General features: G+C 45.6%; 1 protein-coding gene across 5 annotated transcripts in view; it reads left to right on the top strand.

Moving 5' to 3' along the window:
• LOC130273417 (sodium-dependent neutral amino acid transporter B(0)AT3-like) overlaps nucleotides 1-17,683 on the top strand; it is a 589,425-nt gene that overhangs the window by 504,519 nt on the left and 67,223 nt on the right. For 3 of the 5 annotated variants that reach the window (XM_056520172.1, XM_056520170.1, XM_056520173.1), the window contains one exon: nucleotides 2,747-2,909. The exons of 1 other annotated variant lie outside the window; for it this stretch is intronic. In XM_056520172.1, the coding sequence (XP_056376147.1) occupies nucleotides 2,747-2,909 (163 nt within the window). Of the gene's footprint in view, nucleotides 1-2,746; nucleotides 2,910-3,438; nucleotides 3,826-17,683 lie in introns of those variants that run through there. One more of the 5 variants, XM_056520171.1, reaches the window with a different exon arrangement.

Below are 17,683 nucleotides of genomic sequence, written 5' to 3'. Positions count from 1 at the left end.
GTTCCCCTCACATATAATGCCCCCCGTGCTGTGCCCCTCACATATAATGTCCCCTGTGCTGTTCCCCTCACATATAATGCCCCCCGTGCTGTGCCCCTCACATATAATGCTCCTGTTATATGCCCCACACAAATAATGCCCCCTGTGCTGTGCCCTTCACATATAATGCCCCCGTTCTTTGCCCCTCACATATAATGCCCCGATCATGCGCCCCTCATATATAATGCCCCCATCATGCAACCCTCACATATAATGCCCCCATCATGCGCCCCTCACATATGATGCCCCGTGCTGTGCCCTTCACATATAATGCCCCCGTTCTTTGCCCCTCACATATAATGCCCTCTTCATGCAACCCTCACATATAATGCCCCCTGTCCTGTCCCCTCAAGGGGCATTATATGTGAGGGGCACAGCACAGGGGCATTATATGTTTGGGGCACATGACAGGAGCATTATATGTGAGGGGCACAGCACAGGGGGCATTATATGTGAGGGACGCATGATGGCGCATAATATATGAGGGGCACAGGATGGGGGCATTATATATGAGGGGTGCATGATGGGGGCATTATATGTGAGGGGCACATGATGGGGGCATTATATGTGAGGGGCACAGCACAGGGGGCATTATATGTGTGAGACACAGCACAGGGGGAATTATATGTGAGGGGCGCATGATGGCGCATTATATATGAGGGGCACAGGATGGGGGCATTATATATGAGGGGCGCATGATGGGGGCATTATATGTGTGCGGCACAGCACAGGGGGCATTATATGTGTGGGGCACAGCACAGGGGGAATTATATCATATAATGCCCCCTGTGCTGTGCCCCATACATATAATGCCCCCTGTGCTGTGCCCCTCACATATAATGCCCCCTGTGCTGTGCCCCACACATATAATACCCTCTGTGCTGTGCCCCACACATATAATACCCGCTGTGCCCCCCACACATATAATTTATATGTGTGGGCACAGCACAGGGGGCATTATATGTGAGGGGCACAGCACAGAGGGCCCCCCTGTTATGTGCTCTTCACATATAGTGCCCCCAGTGCTTAGCCCTGCAGCCCCTCACATTAAAAATTCCCCTTTCTCTTCCCCCCCCCCTAAGTTTTTAAATCCCCCTCCCCCACCTCCTGTACGATATAGTGCCCTTAACAGTGGCACATATTCTATCCCCCAAATCCCCTGGGCCCTGAGCATACTCTTAGTACTTACTGTATGCTGGCCGCGGGGACGGGATTTCCGGGCGCCGGCGCGATGATGTGACGTCATCGCGCCGGCCTGCAGTGGATCGTGACCCCGCAGCTCGTGACAGCCAAGGTTAGTGAATGGTGGAGCGGAAGCTTACAGCTTCGGCTTCACCATTCTAGGGGGCGAGGGGGCAGCAATTGCCCCCCCCCCCCCCCGGATCCGCCACTGCCGCTCCCCCACAAGTGACCCCAAGTGGACCACAAGATTTTTGTCCTGGAAAGAAATATGTATTAGCTGGACCAGAGACCGCTGTGATCGGTCCTTGGTCGGCTAGCAGTGACGCGAAGCTGTCAGAAAACATCTGTAGTTCCTGATGGATATATCCGTAATGTGGGAAGAAGCATCCGCTCATGACGAATATATCCATCACTGGGCGTTGAAAAAAAATTGTGAAAAAATTATGTTTATTATGTTGGGGGGGGGGTCGTAGTCTCTATTCTAGTCTCTATATCTGAATTTCTGCAGTATGTTAGAGATGTCCGTTGTCATGTCAAAAAAGGGATGCCACCATATACTGTAGCAGTCTTATTCAGAAATGAATGGGGTTGCTACAGTATACGTCAGTATCAGTTTTATGACATAATGCTGTCAGAAACTTCTAACATACTGCAGAAACGCAGCATGAATGGGGCCTTTGTAAAACATAATAAAATAAGGGTAGGATCACACGGAGCACATCAGCAGAGTATTTTACACGGTGGATGTCCAGCTGGCAGTCCCATGAGTGAGATCATTGCTGCGACTGGGTAGCTCAGTGTGTCCGCTTGTGACTGCTTGTGACACACAGCTACCCAGCTGCAGCAGGGAGCTCACTATTGTGATTGCTGGCGGGGCATCCGCAGCATGTAATACACTGTGGATGCGCTCCGTGTGACCTTACACGTTGTGTATTTTTTATTTATGTATTAAATGTAATGTATTTTTATTTTTTAACCCTTTTTTATACTTATTTTTTAACCCTTTTTTTTTACATCTTTTTTACACCGCGGATGTCCCAATCAGCTGCCCTGGGCTACCAGGCACCATTAACCCTGCACTTCAACTTTGATTGCGACGTCTAAAGGGTTAATGCCGGGCACCAGCACTAACGGTGATGCCTGGCATTAACCATGGGTCCTCGCTGCTCATACCAACCGAATCCCACCGGGTTTTAAGCATGCTTCACTCGTGAGCAAGGTTTACACCCCATTCACGGGACCAGAACGTACAGGTACTCCCTCGGTCCTTAAGTACCAGGAAGTCATTACATGAAAGAAGTAATTACATAGTTCAAGTGATCCCACAAAAAACAATCCCTTATATGGGTGAGTAGATGAAAAAATTTAAGAGTTATGGCTATTAAAGTGCGAGGTAGAAAAAACTAAAGTACAAAAACAAAATTGGCAAAGTCCTTAAGGGGTTTAGTTATGTGATTGTGATTTCTAACAGTTTTTCATGGGGAGTTTACATCTCAAAACCTTTAATAACTCTGTTTTTATTTAGATTTAGTGAAGATATAAAGTGGATGACTGGCAGACGTCCAAATATATACTGGCAAGCTACTTGGAGATATATTAGTCCTTTGCTAATGGCAGCCGTGTTCTTATCATATATTGTTATTCAGTTTTTAACACCTCTGACTTATGAAACATGGGATCCAGATTATGTAAGTAATTCATTTTTTGTACAGTATATTAAAATTATTTCAAGGACAAATGTATGTACAGTATTTGTGGGCATGTTTCTTTAACCTCTTAAGGGCCTATTCACACATACAGTACCCTGAGCATATTTGATGCGTAGAATTTCAGAGTTCAAACTAAATGAACTAAACTAAATGACTGAACACAACTACAAATCTGCAGCTTCAAATCCTGTGCATCAAAAATGCACAGGATACTGTACATGTGAATAAACCCTGAAGGCTTTGTACGCCATAGCACTGATTTTGTCTGTATTTTTCTTTTTTTCCCCTGAATGCAAAATGAGCAACTTGTTTTATTAGAAATGTACTACCATTTAGCAGTTTGGTTAGTTTTTTACCACTTATGTTCACACATTTTTTATAAGCTCATTTTGAGCCTCAGAACACAGCCATTCTTATGGGCAAGCATAGTTTGCATATTTTAGATTCATTTATGCCATCCTCTTACGTTCAATAGTTTTTTATTGACAAATTTTTATCAAAACATTAGGCAGTAATCCAAAGGATCCGTAAACGGAAGCAAAGTAAACGTAAACGGAAGCAAAGTAACGATGTCTGTAGGACAAAAGATGGTAAAACATATGCCAAGCCATCCTGATTTATGGTAACATAGACATTTTTTAGAAAGGAACAATACAATTTCGTCCAGCCCTCAAAGCAAGTACAATGCAGTAGATTAGAAAATGGGAAAACAATGGTTGCTAGCGGTCTCAAGCCTAAAAGGGAGCGAGAGGCTGTGGAAGAGTTAGAAGACAAGACAAGGTGGAGAATCTATCCAATACTGACATTTCTTATTGAAAGTGGAAAGAGTACTTGACCCGGAGGCCAAGACCTTTTCAAAAGCAAATGTGTGATTACTTTTCTGTATGATTTGTGAAACAGAGGGAATGGTGGGCGTTTTCCAGTTACTCGTTAGTAGGTTTTTGGCAATAAAACATACAATACAGAAACATTTTCTCATGGGAGGTGGGAGCAGGTGGAGATCAAGGAATGGGGGGACTGATTGAGGGGACCACACTGGGGTTATTCCGAGAACCTCCTTCAGGAGTTTTAGACATGCAGTCCAAAAGGACAATATTAAAGGACAGGTCCAAAGAGTATGAAAAAGGGTACCCTTTTGGCCACAGGCTGGCCAACACTTATCCGAGGAACCAGGGTAATGTGGTAAGCTTGGAGGGTGTAGGGTGAATAGGGTGTAGCTGTGCAGTGATGAAAGGCTGTAGCATTAACCCTTAACTGTCGTGACGCCAGAGTGCGGGTTCCTCTTCATATATATATCCTACCGCCACCCGCCCCAGGAACGATAGGGAGGAATAAAGGATTGTCCACAACCGATATTGTAATAAACGGGAAATAACTTTACTGCAGATTTTATGCAGGATGCAAATCAGCAAACAGTCTTTACAAGAGGACCGGACTTTAGGCTCCTCACAGGTTGGTTTGGACTTTGTAGGGAATAAGCTTTGAGGTTTGCTTTACGCTGTTCCACTGAAATTAGGGGTTTGATTTAGGTTCAGTAGTCATGTAGAATTAGCTGAATTGGAGTTAGGTAGACTCACGGTTATCAAGGAGTTGAAGAAATAGGCTTTAGGCCTAATTAGTCTTGTAGCTTTGCACAGAGCTCCACTCGCTGTCATATCCCGGGGGAAAGAGAGCGATCATTGGTTAACAGCGCCCTTATAGCTGAAGGGGCAGGCTCAAAGCTTATTGGTTCCCCAAACCTGTCAGTCCTATCACAAAGGATTGTGGTACATCACATGACTAAATCACATGACCGGAAAGGTCCTCAACATTAGCATCACACATTTACTATGAATCACATAACCTAAGGTCCTGCAAGTAACCTTTATATTATTAAATATTCTAGATATATACAATAAATTACATTTTGATGAGGTGACTAAGGGTTATCCCACTGAGAGAATCCAAACGGCACGAAGGACCTCTGACTATGGGGACTTACGACACAAGGTACAGGACCATGTCCAGTACCGGGTCACCACAGTAAGCCCTGGCAATTCTATCAGGGGTAAAATACCACCTGAGTATAGTTTTTTAGGTTGATTCAACATGCATAGCGCAAAGAAAGCATTTAGAGACAGTTTTAAATGCCTTGTGCCAGTCATCAGAATGGTATGATATATTTAGGTCCCTTTCCCATAGTCTCAAAGGATACGTTCGAGTACATATATCCGATTGTGAATATAAATTATATGGTATCTTAAGGCCAGGAGATCTTATCTCAAAATAACAAAAGGATTTCTTGTCCGGCCAGATCTGTGTGGGAGAGAGTGGTGAGGAAATGCCTTATTTGAAGGTACTTGTAAAAGTCTGTCTTAGGGATGTTTAATATGGATCGAAGTTGTTGGAAAGAAATGAGGGTCTGATCTTGGTATAAATGTTGTACCTTAGTGATGCCTGCCGAGATCCATGAGTGCAGTGTCAAATGGAGGAATGGAAGCTTGAATAAAAGATAGGGGGATTTCAACCGCTGATTGGTCTAAGGGAGAGTTTTCTGCTGCGAGGTAAGCATTCCAAACATGAAGGGCATGACCAAGGAGAGGACTGTCAATACTAGTGTTGAGCGGCATAGGCCATATTCGAATTCGCGAATATTCACGAATATATGGACGAATATTCGTCATATTCGCGAATATTCGCATATTTGTAATAGTCTCGTTTTATTTTCGCAAATGCGAATATTCGCGCATGCGAAAATTAACATATACGAAAATTTGTATGTACAACAATTAACATATGCGAAAATTAGCATATGCAGATTTTCGCATATGCGAAAATTCGCACACCAGTCTCACACAGTAGTATTAGAGCCTTCTTACACCACATAAGCTGGAAGCAAAGAGGGATGATCACTGTGATGTGTACTGTGAAAAAAAAATAATAATAAAAAAAATATATATATATATATAGCAACAGAAGAATGCAGCAGCACACTGCCAGCATAAAGATATAGATGAAACATGAATATGCAGTTAAAACATGGAGAGCTATACAGCTATGGTGTAATAGATGCAAATGTGAAACTATGAAATAGTGAGGCACTTAGCTCGCAAATTTGTCTCCGCCGGCGGTCAAATAGTTTGGTATCAACTAAAGTGATGGCTGACTTATTCTTTGTCTATATATATATATATATATATATTCGTAATTACGAATATATAGCGATATATTCGCGAATAATCGCGAATTCGCGAATATGCGATATTCACGAATAAAATTCGAACTGCGAATATTCGCGAGCAACACTAGTCAATACCTGGGGCAGGGAGCTGCCAGAATGTGAGGTATAGAAGATCTATGGTGGAATATGGAGAGGCGAGATAGTTTTCTATGACTGCTCAGGGGGCAAAGGAGTCTGCATGCCACCAATATCATAGGGAGGATACCATGGTGGCCACATAGTATGCCTTGATGTTAGGGGACACCTGCATGTTTGACCTTGGAAAGCATAGTGTGAGAAAGTCTAGATGTTTTGCCTGCCCAAATAAAGGGAGTAAGGATCCGCTGTGCTTTTGTAAAAAAAAACATTCAGGTAGAGCAATGGGGAGTGTCCTAAAAAGATATAAGAGTTTTAAGAGGAAGAATATTTTAAATGCGGCCACCCTTCCAACCCAGGATAGATCGTGGGACATATATGAGATAGTCTCAGAGGAAAGAGACTGCGGTAAGGGTAAGAAGTTATTGGGAAATAAAGAAACATATGGGTAGGATAATTTAATGCAGAGGTAGTCAATAGTAGAGTTTTTCCAATAAAACACATAGGACGATTTTAAGATAGTAATTAAAGGGCTGGGGAGGTGAAGACGGAGAGCTTGCGTTTTGTTTTTATTTAGGGAATAATAGGATAGGTGACCAAAGTTATCAATGTTTTCCACGACAGCCGGTAACGATCTCTTAGGGTCCGAGATCGTAAGGATGACATCGTCAGCATAGAGCTTGATGACATGTGAGTGGGGTCCTATCACAATCCCCGATATGCGGTAATCCTGTCAAACAGTTTGCACCAAGGGTTCCATAGACAATATATAAATTAAGGGGGAAAGTGGACAGCCCTGGCGAGAGCCGTTCGTTATCCCAAAGGGATCTGACATGCTGCCATTAGCCAATACCCAGGCGGAAGGTGTAAAATATAGGGCCAAGAATTCAGAGAGAATATTGCCATTAAACCCCATTGCTCATAGGGCTGAGAAGGTACCAGCGTAGCCGGTCGAACACATTCTCAGCGTTGAGTGCCATAATTAATGCAGGAATAGAGTGTTTCTCTACTTGGTGGAAAATATGGAGCAGTCTCCTTGTGTTATCGGATGTGTGCCTACCAGGGGTTGATAAGGGAAGGGAGAAGCGGGGCCAATCTATTAGCTGGGACTTTGGCGTAAATTTTGACATCCTGGTAGAGCAATGAAATTGGGCGAAAATTTGGGGGAAGGTCCATAGATTTTCCAGGTTTAGGAAGGGTAGTAATTAGGGCCTCTAAATTTTCCTTGGGGAGGATGCCCAAGGTCATAGCACGATTACAAAATGCCAAAAGGTGAGGTGACAATACGGGAGAATATGTTTTAAAATAGGCTGAGATGAATCCGTCTGGTCCGGGTGCTTTGTTGCTAGGTATGACTTTATGACTTTTTGTATTTCTGGTAGAGAAATGGCCTGATTCAGGGAATCTAATTAGGCAGGGGAGATACAGGGGTGTCACGCTGAGCGCTCCGGGTCCCTGCTCCTCCCCGGAGCGCTCCCGACGTTCCTCTCTCTGCAGCGCCCCGGTAAGACCCGCTGACCGGGAGCGCTGCACTGACACTGCCGGCGGGGATGCGATTCGCATAGCGGGACGCGCCCACTCGCGAATCGCATCCCAAGTCACTCACCTGTCCCGGTCCCCGGCTGTCTCATCCTGGTGTGCGCGGCTCTGCTCCTTAGGGCGCGCGCGCGCCAGCTCTCTAAGATTTAAAGGGCCAGTGCACCAATGAGTGGTGCCTGGCCCAATCAGTCTAATTAGCCTCCACCTGCTCCCTGTCTATTTAACCTCACTTCCCCTTCACTTCCTTGCCGGATCTTGTTGCCTTGAGCCAGAGAAAGCGTTTATAGTGTTTGCCTTACCAGTGTTCCTGACCTCTTTTATTCGCCATTGACTACGAACCTTGCCGCCTGCCCCGACCTTCTGCTACGTCTGACCATGCCTCTGTCTAGTCCTTCTGTCCCACGCCTTCTCAGCAGTCAGCGAGGTTGAGCTGTTGCCGGTGGATACGACCTGGTTGCTACCGCCGCAGCAAGACCATCCCGCTTTGTGGCGGGCTCTGGTGAATACCAGTAGCAACCTAGAACCGGTCCACCGACACGGTCCACGCCAATCCCTCGCTGACACAGAGGATCCACATCCAGCCTGCCGAATCATAACAGTAGATCCGGCCATGGATCCCGCTGAGGTCCCGCTGCCAGTTGTCGCTGACCTTACCACGGTGGTCGCCCAGCAGTTTCAACAGATAGAGCAACTTGGACAACAGTTCGCCCAACAAGGACAGCAGCTGTCGCAGTTGATCGCCATGCTACAGCAACTTCTGCCACAGCTACAGCAGCAACCATCTCCTCCGCCAACTCCTGCACCTCCTCCGCAGCGAGTGCCCGCACCTGACCTCCGCTTGTCCCTGCCGGACAAATTTGATGGGGACTCTAGACTTTGCCGTGGTTTCCTGTCACAATGTTCCCTACATTTGGAGATGTTGTCAGACCAATTTCCTACAGAACGGTCGAAGGTGGCTTTCGTGGTTAGTCTCCTGTCTGGGAAGGCCCTGTCATGGGCCACACCGCTCTGGGACCGCAATGATCCTGTCACTGCCACTGTACAGTCCTTCTTTTCTGAGGTTCGTAGTGTCTTCGAGGAACCAGCCCGAGCTTCTTCTGCCGAAACTGCCTTGCTGAACCTGGTCCAGGGAAATTCTTCTGTAGGCGAATACGCCATCCAATTTCGTACCCTCGCCTCAGAATTATCTTGGAACAACGAGGCCCTCTGCGCGACCTTTAAAAAAGGCCTATCCAGTAACATCAAAGATGTGCTGGCCGCACGAGAAATTCATGCCAACCTGCATGAACTTATCCATTTGGCCACCCGCATTGACATGCGTTTTTCTGAAAGACACCAGGAGCTCCGCCAGGAAAAAGACCTTGATCTCTGGGCACCTCTCTCACAGTATCCTTTGCAATCTACCCCTGTGCCTCCCGCCGAGAAGGCTATGCAAGTGGATCGGTCTCGCCTGACCCATGAAGAGAGGACTCGCCGCAGAGATAAAAATTTATGTCTGTACTGCGCTAGTACCGAACATTTCTTGGTGGATTGCCCTATTCGTCCTCCACGTCTGGGAAACGCACGCACCCAGCTCACGTGGGAGTGGCGTCTCTTGGTCTGAAGTCTGCTTCTCCACGTCTCACTGGGCCCGTACGGATTTCTCCTTCTGCCAACTCCTCCTTCTCAGCTGTGGCCTTCTTGGATTCTGGTTCTGCGGGAAATTTCATTTTGGCCTCTTTTGTTAATAAGTTCAACATCCCTGTGACCCGTCTCGTCAAGCCGCTCTACATTTCCTCGGTCAACGGAGTGAAATTGGACTGCACTGCGCATTACCGCACAGAACCCCTGCTCATGAGTATTGGACTGCATCACGAAAAAATTTAACTTTTTGTTTTACCCAACTGCACCTCTGAAGTCCTCCTCGGTCTGCCATGGCTCCAACGCCACTCTCCTACCACTCTACTCGACCACCTGGGAGATCAAGAGCTGGGGTGCTTCTTGCCACAAAAAATGCCTCACGTCTGCCCCCAGTCCCGTCTGTCAAACCTCAGTGTCTCCTCCTATACCTGGTCTCCCCAAGGCCTATCAGGACTATGCCGTGCCTCCTCATAGCCCCCGTCCTGGTAACACTCTGCCCTGTGCCAAGCTTCACCCTCTACCCCCCCTCCCCATTCCCACTCCTTCTGAAATGCCTGCCGTTGATGAGCATACCCAGGACTTCACTGTCCTCCAGAAGGAGACTCTACAATCGCTCCCAATGTCCTTGTCCCATGTGGAGCGACATCCGGACAAAAAGAGGGGGAGACCTAAGGGGGGGGCTACTGTTACGCCGAGCGCTCCGGGTCCCTGCTCCTCCCCGGAGCGCTCCCGGCGTTCCTCTCTCTGCAGCGCCCCGGTCAGACCCGCTGACGGGGAGCGCTGCACTGACACTGCCGGCGGGGATGCGATTCGCATAGCGGGACGGGCCCGCTCGCGAATCGCATCACAAGTCACTCACCTGTCCCGGTCCCCGGCTGTCTCATCCTGGCACGCGTGCGCCAGCTCTCTAAGGTTTAAAGGGCCAGTGCACCAATGAGTGGTGCCTGGCCCAATCAGTCTAATTAGCCTCCACCTGCTCCCTGTCTATTTAACCTCACTTCCCCTTCACTTCCTTGCTGGATCTTGTTGCCTTGTGCCAGAGAAAGCGTTTATAGTGTTTGCCTTACCAGTGTTCCTGAACTCTTGCTATCGCCATTGACTACGAACCTTGCTGCCTGCCCCGACCTTCTGCTACGTCTGACCTTGCCTCTGTCTAGTCCTTCTGTCCCACGCCTTCTCAGCATTCAGCGAGGTTGAGCCGTTGCCGGTGTATACGACCTGGTTGCTACCGCCGCAGCAAGACCATCCCGCTTTGCGGCGGGCTCTGGTAAATACCAGTAGCAACCTAGAACCGGTCCACCGACACGGTCCACGCCAATCCCTCGCTGACACAGAGGATCCACATCCAGCCTGCCGAATCATAACAAGGGGGAAGATCAATGGCAGCAAGGTAGTCCTGGAATTTGGCACTATGGTCAGCAGAGGAGGGAATGGAGGCTTCTAGATTATAGAGGTGGGAGTAATATGATTGGAACCCATTAGCTATGTCTGTGGGGGTATATAGATTAATGCCAGTAGTAGGGTTAAGGAGGAAGGGGATTTTCGTTTTTCTGCTGTCTAGCTTTCAGTCTATGCGCCAATATTTTTCCAGATTTATTGTCCTGGGAGTAATATGATGAACCTAATTTTCTATGGGCTTTTTCATAGTTGGATAATAATAGACATCGCAGGTCATTTCGTAAGGAGGACACTTTTTACTCAGATACGGGGTGAGGTGCGTGTTTGTTTTCTGTTTGAGCTGCATGGAGAAGGGAGAGTGTGTCAGTTATTTGTTTGTCCATAAGCTTTTTAAGTGTAGAGCTATATTTAATGCACAGTTCCCGCACAACTGCCTTGTGACAGTTCCATAGTGTAACTGGGTCATCCATGGAAGGTGTATTCAATAGAAAATATTCCTGAATGTCACCCTTCAGGCGTTGCGAATATTCCTGGTGGGACAGGAGGAACGGGCAACATCTCCACATATGAGCTGGGGGAGAAGAGTAGTCATCAGCTAGAGACAAGGAAATAGCTGAGTGGTCAAACCATGTAATCTCTTCTATGGAAGAGTTCGAGGAACGGGATAAGCAAGTCCTGTCCACCAGGAACATGTCAAGGCGAGAATAGGAGTTGCGGACCCCGGAGTGGAAAGTGTAATTCCTAATGGAGGGGTCATGGACTCGCCATATGTCATAGAAGTCTTCTGAATGGAGCCAGCGCTCCAAAGTGTGTGTGGGGGGGGGGGGGGGGAGTCGGGAGCTAGAAGTGGTGTCAAGAGCTGTATTGGCAATGAGGTTGAAATCCCCACAGATTATGTGAGATCCCCAGGGGGATATACGTATTAGGTGGGTGATAGATTTTAGAAAACGTAACTGCCAAGTGTTAGGGGCGTAAATAGAGGCGATAGTTAGGGATAGATGGTTGAGTGCATTTGAGTATAATGTACCTCCCAGAAGGGTCAGAAGTGCAGCTATGTAAGGAGAAAGCAACGGTGTTTCAAACCGAAATGGTGACCCCCCTGGATTTAGAGGAATGAGTGGAGTGGAATATGTGCGGGAATGCGCGGTGCTTAACTCGGAACGTGTCGCTAGAGAGAAGATATGTTTCTTGCAAACATATTATGTCACATTGTAAAGAGTTAACCTCCTTCAGAGCCCAAGACCCTCATGTATGGGTAAGTAAGAGACAGCCGTCTTCAATCATCATGCCAGGGACCAGTCTTTTTGGATTCGCTGTGGAGACAAGGTGCTTCTAGTGGAGCTAGAAGGGAGAACAGAGATATTCCAAGATTCCAGCAGAGATTGTCCATCGGGCAGGGAAGGGACCACATGAATTTTCTCTCCTCTGCGAATGAGCAGACATGTCGGAAAACCCCAGTGGTACGCAATTTTAACAGAGCGCAGGGCCAGCGTCACTTGGAGAAGAGCTTTCCTGGCTTGCATAGTGGCTGCAGAGCGATCCGCATAGACTGAAATTTTATGAAAAGGTGCGGGTAGTCCATTGTTTTTTTTCGTGCAAATTCCATTAATCTCTCTTTGGTGGTGTAAAAATGGACCCTCGCCAGCACGTTTCTAGGTGTGTTCTCTGGGAGATGCTTAGGGAGGGGGAGTCTGTGAACCCTGTCCACCTCAATTTCTGTGGGGGAACAATCCGGTAATGCAGCCTTAATCAGGGAGCGCACATATTGTGGAATGTCTGGGGGCAGAACGATCTCGGTGACACCGCAGAATTTCACATTGTTGCAGCGACTCCTGTCCTCGAGATTGGCCACCTTCTCCCTCAGGGCAGTAACCTCGTCCTTGAGGTCGTTATGAGAGTCAATAAGCAAATTGTGGGAGTCAGAGAACTCCCCAAACTTATTCTTGATATGGTCCACCCGTGCCCCTATATCTTCAATAATGGATTGTAGGGGGGGGGGACACCATCTTATTCATGTCCCGTAGGAAAGTCTTATATAATACAAGCAGCATGGCTTTCATGGTGGTATCTGTAAGGGAATCCCCCGGGACAGCCAACGCACCTAAGGCATCCTCCTCATCAACATGTAGTGAGTCAGACACAGTTCAGTCCCCCATAGTAGAGTTAGAGGTGGAGGCATACCTTGGTCTCTGCTTCAGAGGGCTCTGCAATGGGGAGTGTTCAGGCGAGGTGCTGCTGTTGCACCTGGAAGCTGCGGGAGGCCCCTGAGAACGTGGGCTGGAGGTGTTGACGGGAGAGTCAGATGTCAGAGCTCGTATGCAGGTGAGTCACTGGAGGAGCTCGGTGTAGGTTGGGCATCGATAGGAAGCGCCGGGTGAGTGTAGGAGCAGGTTCGGAGTTCTCCGTCCTGGTCGGCTGTGACCAAGAAGGGGAAGGCGCACAGGAGCAGTCGGCGCCATCTTGGGTCCTCGTCCCGCTGCGGGTAAAGCGTAATTTACCTAGCGTTTCTTGGCAAGCTGGTTTCTTTCTTCGGCCCGGCATGATGGGCGATACTTAGGGAAGCAGGAGTAATTGATTCTGAGTGATAAAGGCGGCTGTCTGCGTTGTAAAATGTTGCTGGGTCAGGTTGAAGGCAGGAGCTCCTCTACAGTGCGGCCATTATCCTCGGCCACCAGGCCACACCCTTATGCCCTCCTCTTACGTTCATGGTATTTCTATTGGAAGTGTCTCTGTTTTCTTTTCTCTACAACTGCTTTTGTGACTATCATTAAACCTGATCTCTCTATGTTATTATTGACTACAGTGCAAACCACTTTACATGCTTAGTTTGTTTGCTAACCATCGATAGACCAATATAAACACACTTTTGATCTGGTCCTTTTTTTTTGGCTTAGCAAAAACACATTGTTTCTTGAAATTTCATATGCTAGCAACAATTTCAATACCCTTATCTGTCGAGTTTGGGCTTCCACATACAGTGGGGCAAAAAAAAGTATTTAGTCAGCCACCAAGTTCTCCTACTTAAAAAGATGAGAGTGGCCTGTAATTCTTCATCATAGGTATACCTCAACTATGAGAGACATAATGAGAGAACAAAATCCATAAAATCACATTGTCTGATTTGGTCAATAACAAAAGTTCATCTCAATACTTTGTTATATACCCTTTGTTGGCAATGACAGAGGTCAAACGTTTTCTGTAAGTCTTCACAAGGTTTTCACTCACGGTTGCTGGTATTTTGGCCCATTCCTCCATGCAGATCTCCTCTAGAGCAGTGATGTTTTGGGGATATCGCTGAGCAACACAGGTATGGTGTTTATATGGTGTTGAGATATGGAGACTGGTTAGGCCACTCCAGGACCTTGAAATGCTTCTTACAAAGCCACTCCTTCATTGCCCGGGTGGTGTGTTTGGAATCATTGTCATGCTGAAAGACCCAGCCACGTTTCATCTTCAATGCCCTTGCTCATGGAAGGAGGTTTTAACTCAAAATCTCACGATACATGGCCCCATTCATTCTTTCCTTTACATGGATCAGTCTTCCTGGTCCCTTTGCTGAAAAACAGCCCCAAAACATGATGTTTCCACCCCATGCATCACAATAGGTATGGTGTTCCTTGGATGCAACTCAGCATTCTTTCTCCTCCAAACACGACGAGTTGAGTTTTTACCAAAAAGTTCTACTGTTTTATCTGACCATATGATATTCTCCCAATATCCAGCCCTCCCCCCCCCCCCCCCCCCCGTGTGGTTATAGGATTTTTGCTTACCATTCTTGTGATCATTTTGACACCACAGGGTGAGATCTTGTGTGGAGCCCCAGATTGAGGGAGATTATTAGTGGATTTATATGTCTTCCATTTTCTAATAATTGCTACCACAGTTGATTTCTTCATACCAAGATGCTTGCCTATTGCAGATTCAGTCTTCCCAGCCTGGTGCAGGTCTAAAATTTTGTTTCTGGTATGCTTTGACAGCTCTTCGGTCTTGGTCATAGTTGAATTTGGAATGTGAATGTTTGAGGTTGTGGACAGGTGTCTTTTATACTGATAACAAGTTCAAACAGGTACCAAATACAGGTAACGAGTGGAGGACAGAGGGGACTCTTGACCCCTTAAGGACCCAGCCCATTGTCACCTAAAGGACCCGGCCATTTTTTGCACATCTGACAACTGTCACTTTAAGCATTAATAACTCTGTGATGCTTTTACTTTTCATGCTGATTCTGAGATTTTTCTACTTTATGTTAGTGGTAAAATTTCGTCGATACTTGCATCATTTCTTGGTGAAAAATTACCAAATTTGCTAATAAAAAAAAAAAATATTTTTAATTGTTTTAACCCCTTAAGGACTCAAAAAAAAATCATTGTGCGACAAAATTTAAGAAAAAACGCCATTTTGTAATTTTGGGGGCTTCCGTTTTTACACAGTACATTTTTCAGTAAAAATTAGAACTTCTCTTTATTCTGTAGGTCCATACGATTAAAATGATACCCTAATTATGTAGGTTTGATTTTGTCGTACTTCTGAAAAAAATCATAACTATATACAGAAAAATGTATACGTTTAAATTGTCATCTTCTGACCCCTATAACTTTTATAACTTTTTTCTATAACTTTTTCCGTGTATGGGGCGGTATTAGGGCTTATTTTTTGTGCCGTGATCTGAAGTTTTTAGCGGTACTTTATTTGTATTGATCGGACTTATTGATCGCTTTTTATTCATTTTTTCATGATATAAAAAGTGAACAAAAAATATGCTATTTTGGGCTTTGGAATTTTTTTGTGCTTACGCCATTGACCGTAAGGGGGCTATAACATTGCACACACTGATCTTTTACATTGATCAATGGTTTCTCATAGGAAACCATTGATCAATGATTCTGCCGCTTGACTGCTCATGCCTTGATCTCAGGCACTGAGCAGACATTTGGCGATCGGACAACAGGAGGCAAGATAAGGGACCCTCCTGTTGTCCTAAAGCTGTTCGGGATGCCGAACAGCCCCCTGAGCTAACCGTCAATGTTTAACTTTAACTTTAGACGCAGCGTTCAACTTTGAACACTGCATCTAAAGGGTTAATAGCGCGCGATCAGTGCCGTGCGCTATTAGCAATGGCCATGCTGTGGCCCCGCGTTATAGAACGGGAGCAGACTCAGGACGTACAGGTACGCCCTGAGTCCTTAAGGAGTTACCTTTGAAGCACTCTGCTTATATGAAAAATTGATATTCCAAATAAATTATATATATATACAATATGTCTACTTTATATTTGCATCATAAAGTTGACATGTTTTTACTTTTGGAAGATATCAGAGGGCTTCAAAGTTCAGCAGCAATTTTCTAATTTTTCACAACATTTTCAAAATCGAAATTTTTCAGGGACCAGTTCAGTGGGCCTTCATATTAGAAATACACTATAAATGATGCCATTATAAAAACTGCACCCCTGAAAGTATTCAAAATTACATTCAAAAAGATTGTTAACCCTTTAGGTGTTTCACAGGAATAGCAGAAAATTGAAGGAGAAAATTCAAAATCTCCATTTTTTTTCATGTTCTTGTAGACACAGTTTTTGAATTTTTACAAGGGGTAAAAGGAGAGAAATCTTCCTTAAATTTGTAACCCATTTTCTCTCGAGTAAGGAAATACCTCATATGTGTATGTCAGGTGCTCTGTAGGTGCACTACAAGGCTCAGAAGGGAAGGAGTAACAGTGGGATTTTGGAGAGTGAGTTTTTCTAAAATGGTTTTTGGGGGGCATGTCACATTTAAGAAGCCCCTATGGTGCCAGAACTGCAAAAAACAAACAAACACATGGCCTACTACTTTGAAAACGACACCCCTCAAGGAACACAACAAGGGGTACAGTGAGCCTTAACACCCCACAGGTGTTTCACGACTTTTCGTTAAAGTTGGATGTGTAAATGATTTTTTTTTTCACTAAAATGCTGGTTTTCCCCAAAATTTTCCATTTTTACAAGCGGTAATAGGAGAAATTGCCCCCCAAAATTTGTAACCCCATCTCTTCTGAGTATGGGAATACTCCATGTGCACTGCGGGCACACTACAATGCACAGAAGTGAAGGAGTCACATTTGGCTTTTGGAAAGCAAATTTTGCTGAAATGGTTTTTGGGGGGCATGTCGAATTTAGGAAGCCCCTATGGTGCCAAAACAGCAAAAAAAAAAAAGACTGCATTGCCTACTATTTTGGAAACTAGACCCCTCAAGGAATGTAACAAGGGGTACAGTGAGCCTTAAAACCCCACAGGTGTTTCACGACTTTTCTTTAAAGTTGGATGTGTAAAGGATTCTTTTTTTTTCCCCTAAAATGCTGGTTTTCCCGCAAATTTTACATTTTTAAAAGGGGCAATAGGAGAAAATGCCCCCCAAAATGTGTAACCCCATCTCCTCTGAATATGGAAAGACCCCATGTGTGGACGTCAAGTGCACTGCGGACGAACTACAATGCTCAGAAGAGAAGGAGTCACATTTGCAAATTTTGCTGAAATTGGGGGATTGGGTGGGGGGGGGGGCATGTCGCATTTGGGAAGCCCCTATGGTGCCAGAACAGCAAAAAAAACAAAAAAAAAACACATAGCATACTATTTTGGAAACTACACTCCTCAAAGCACTTAACAAGGGGTACAGTGAGCCTTAACACCCCACAGGTATTTGATGAATATTCATTAAAGTGGGATGTGAAAAGGGAAAATTTTTATTTTTTTACACTAAAATGCTGGCTTTGTTACCCCAAATTTTTCATTTTCATAAGTAGTAACAGGAGAAAATGTCACTGTAAATTTGTAAGTACATTTCTTTGGAGTAAGGACAGGCCTCATATCTGGGTGTAAACAGCTCTGCCTGGTGCACACCAGTCTCGGAAGAGTAGGAACGCAGT

This window comes from Hyla sarda, chromosome 5 (assembly GCF_029499605.1).
Source record: "Hyla sarda isolate aHylSar1 chromosome 5, aHylSar1.hap1, whole genome shotgun sequence".
NCBI lineage: Eukaryota > Metazoa > Chordata > Amphibia > Anura > Hylidae > Hyla > Hyla sarda.
Note: the sequence above shows the minus strand (reverse complement) of the source record. Positions and strands in the feature narration are given on the sequence as shown.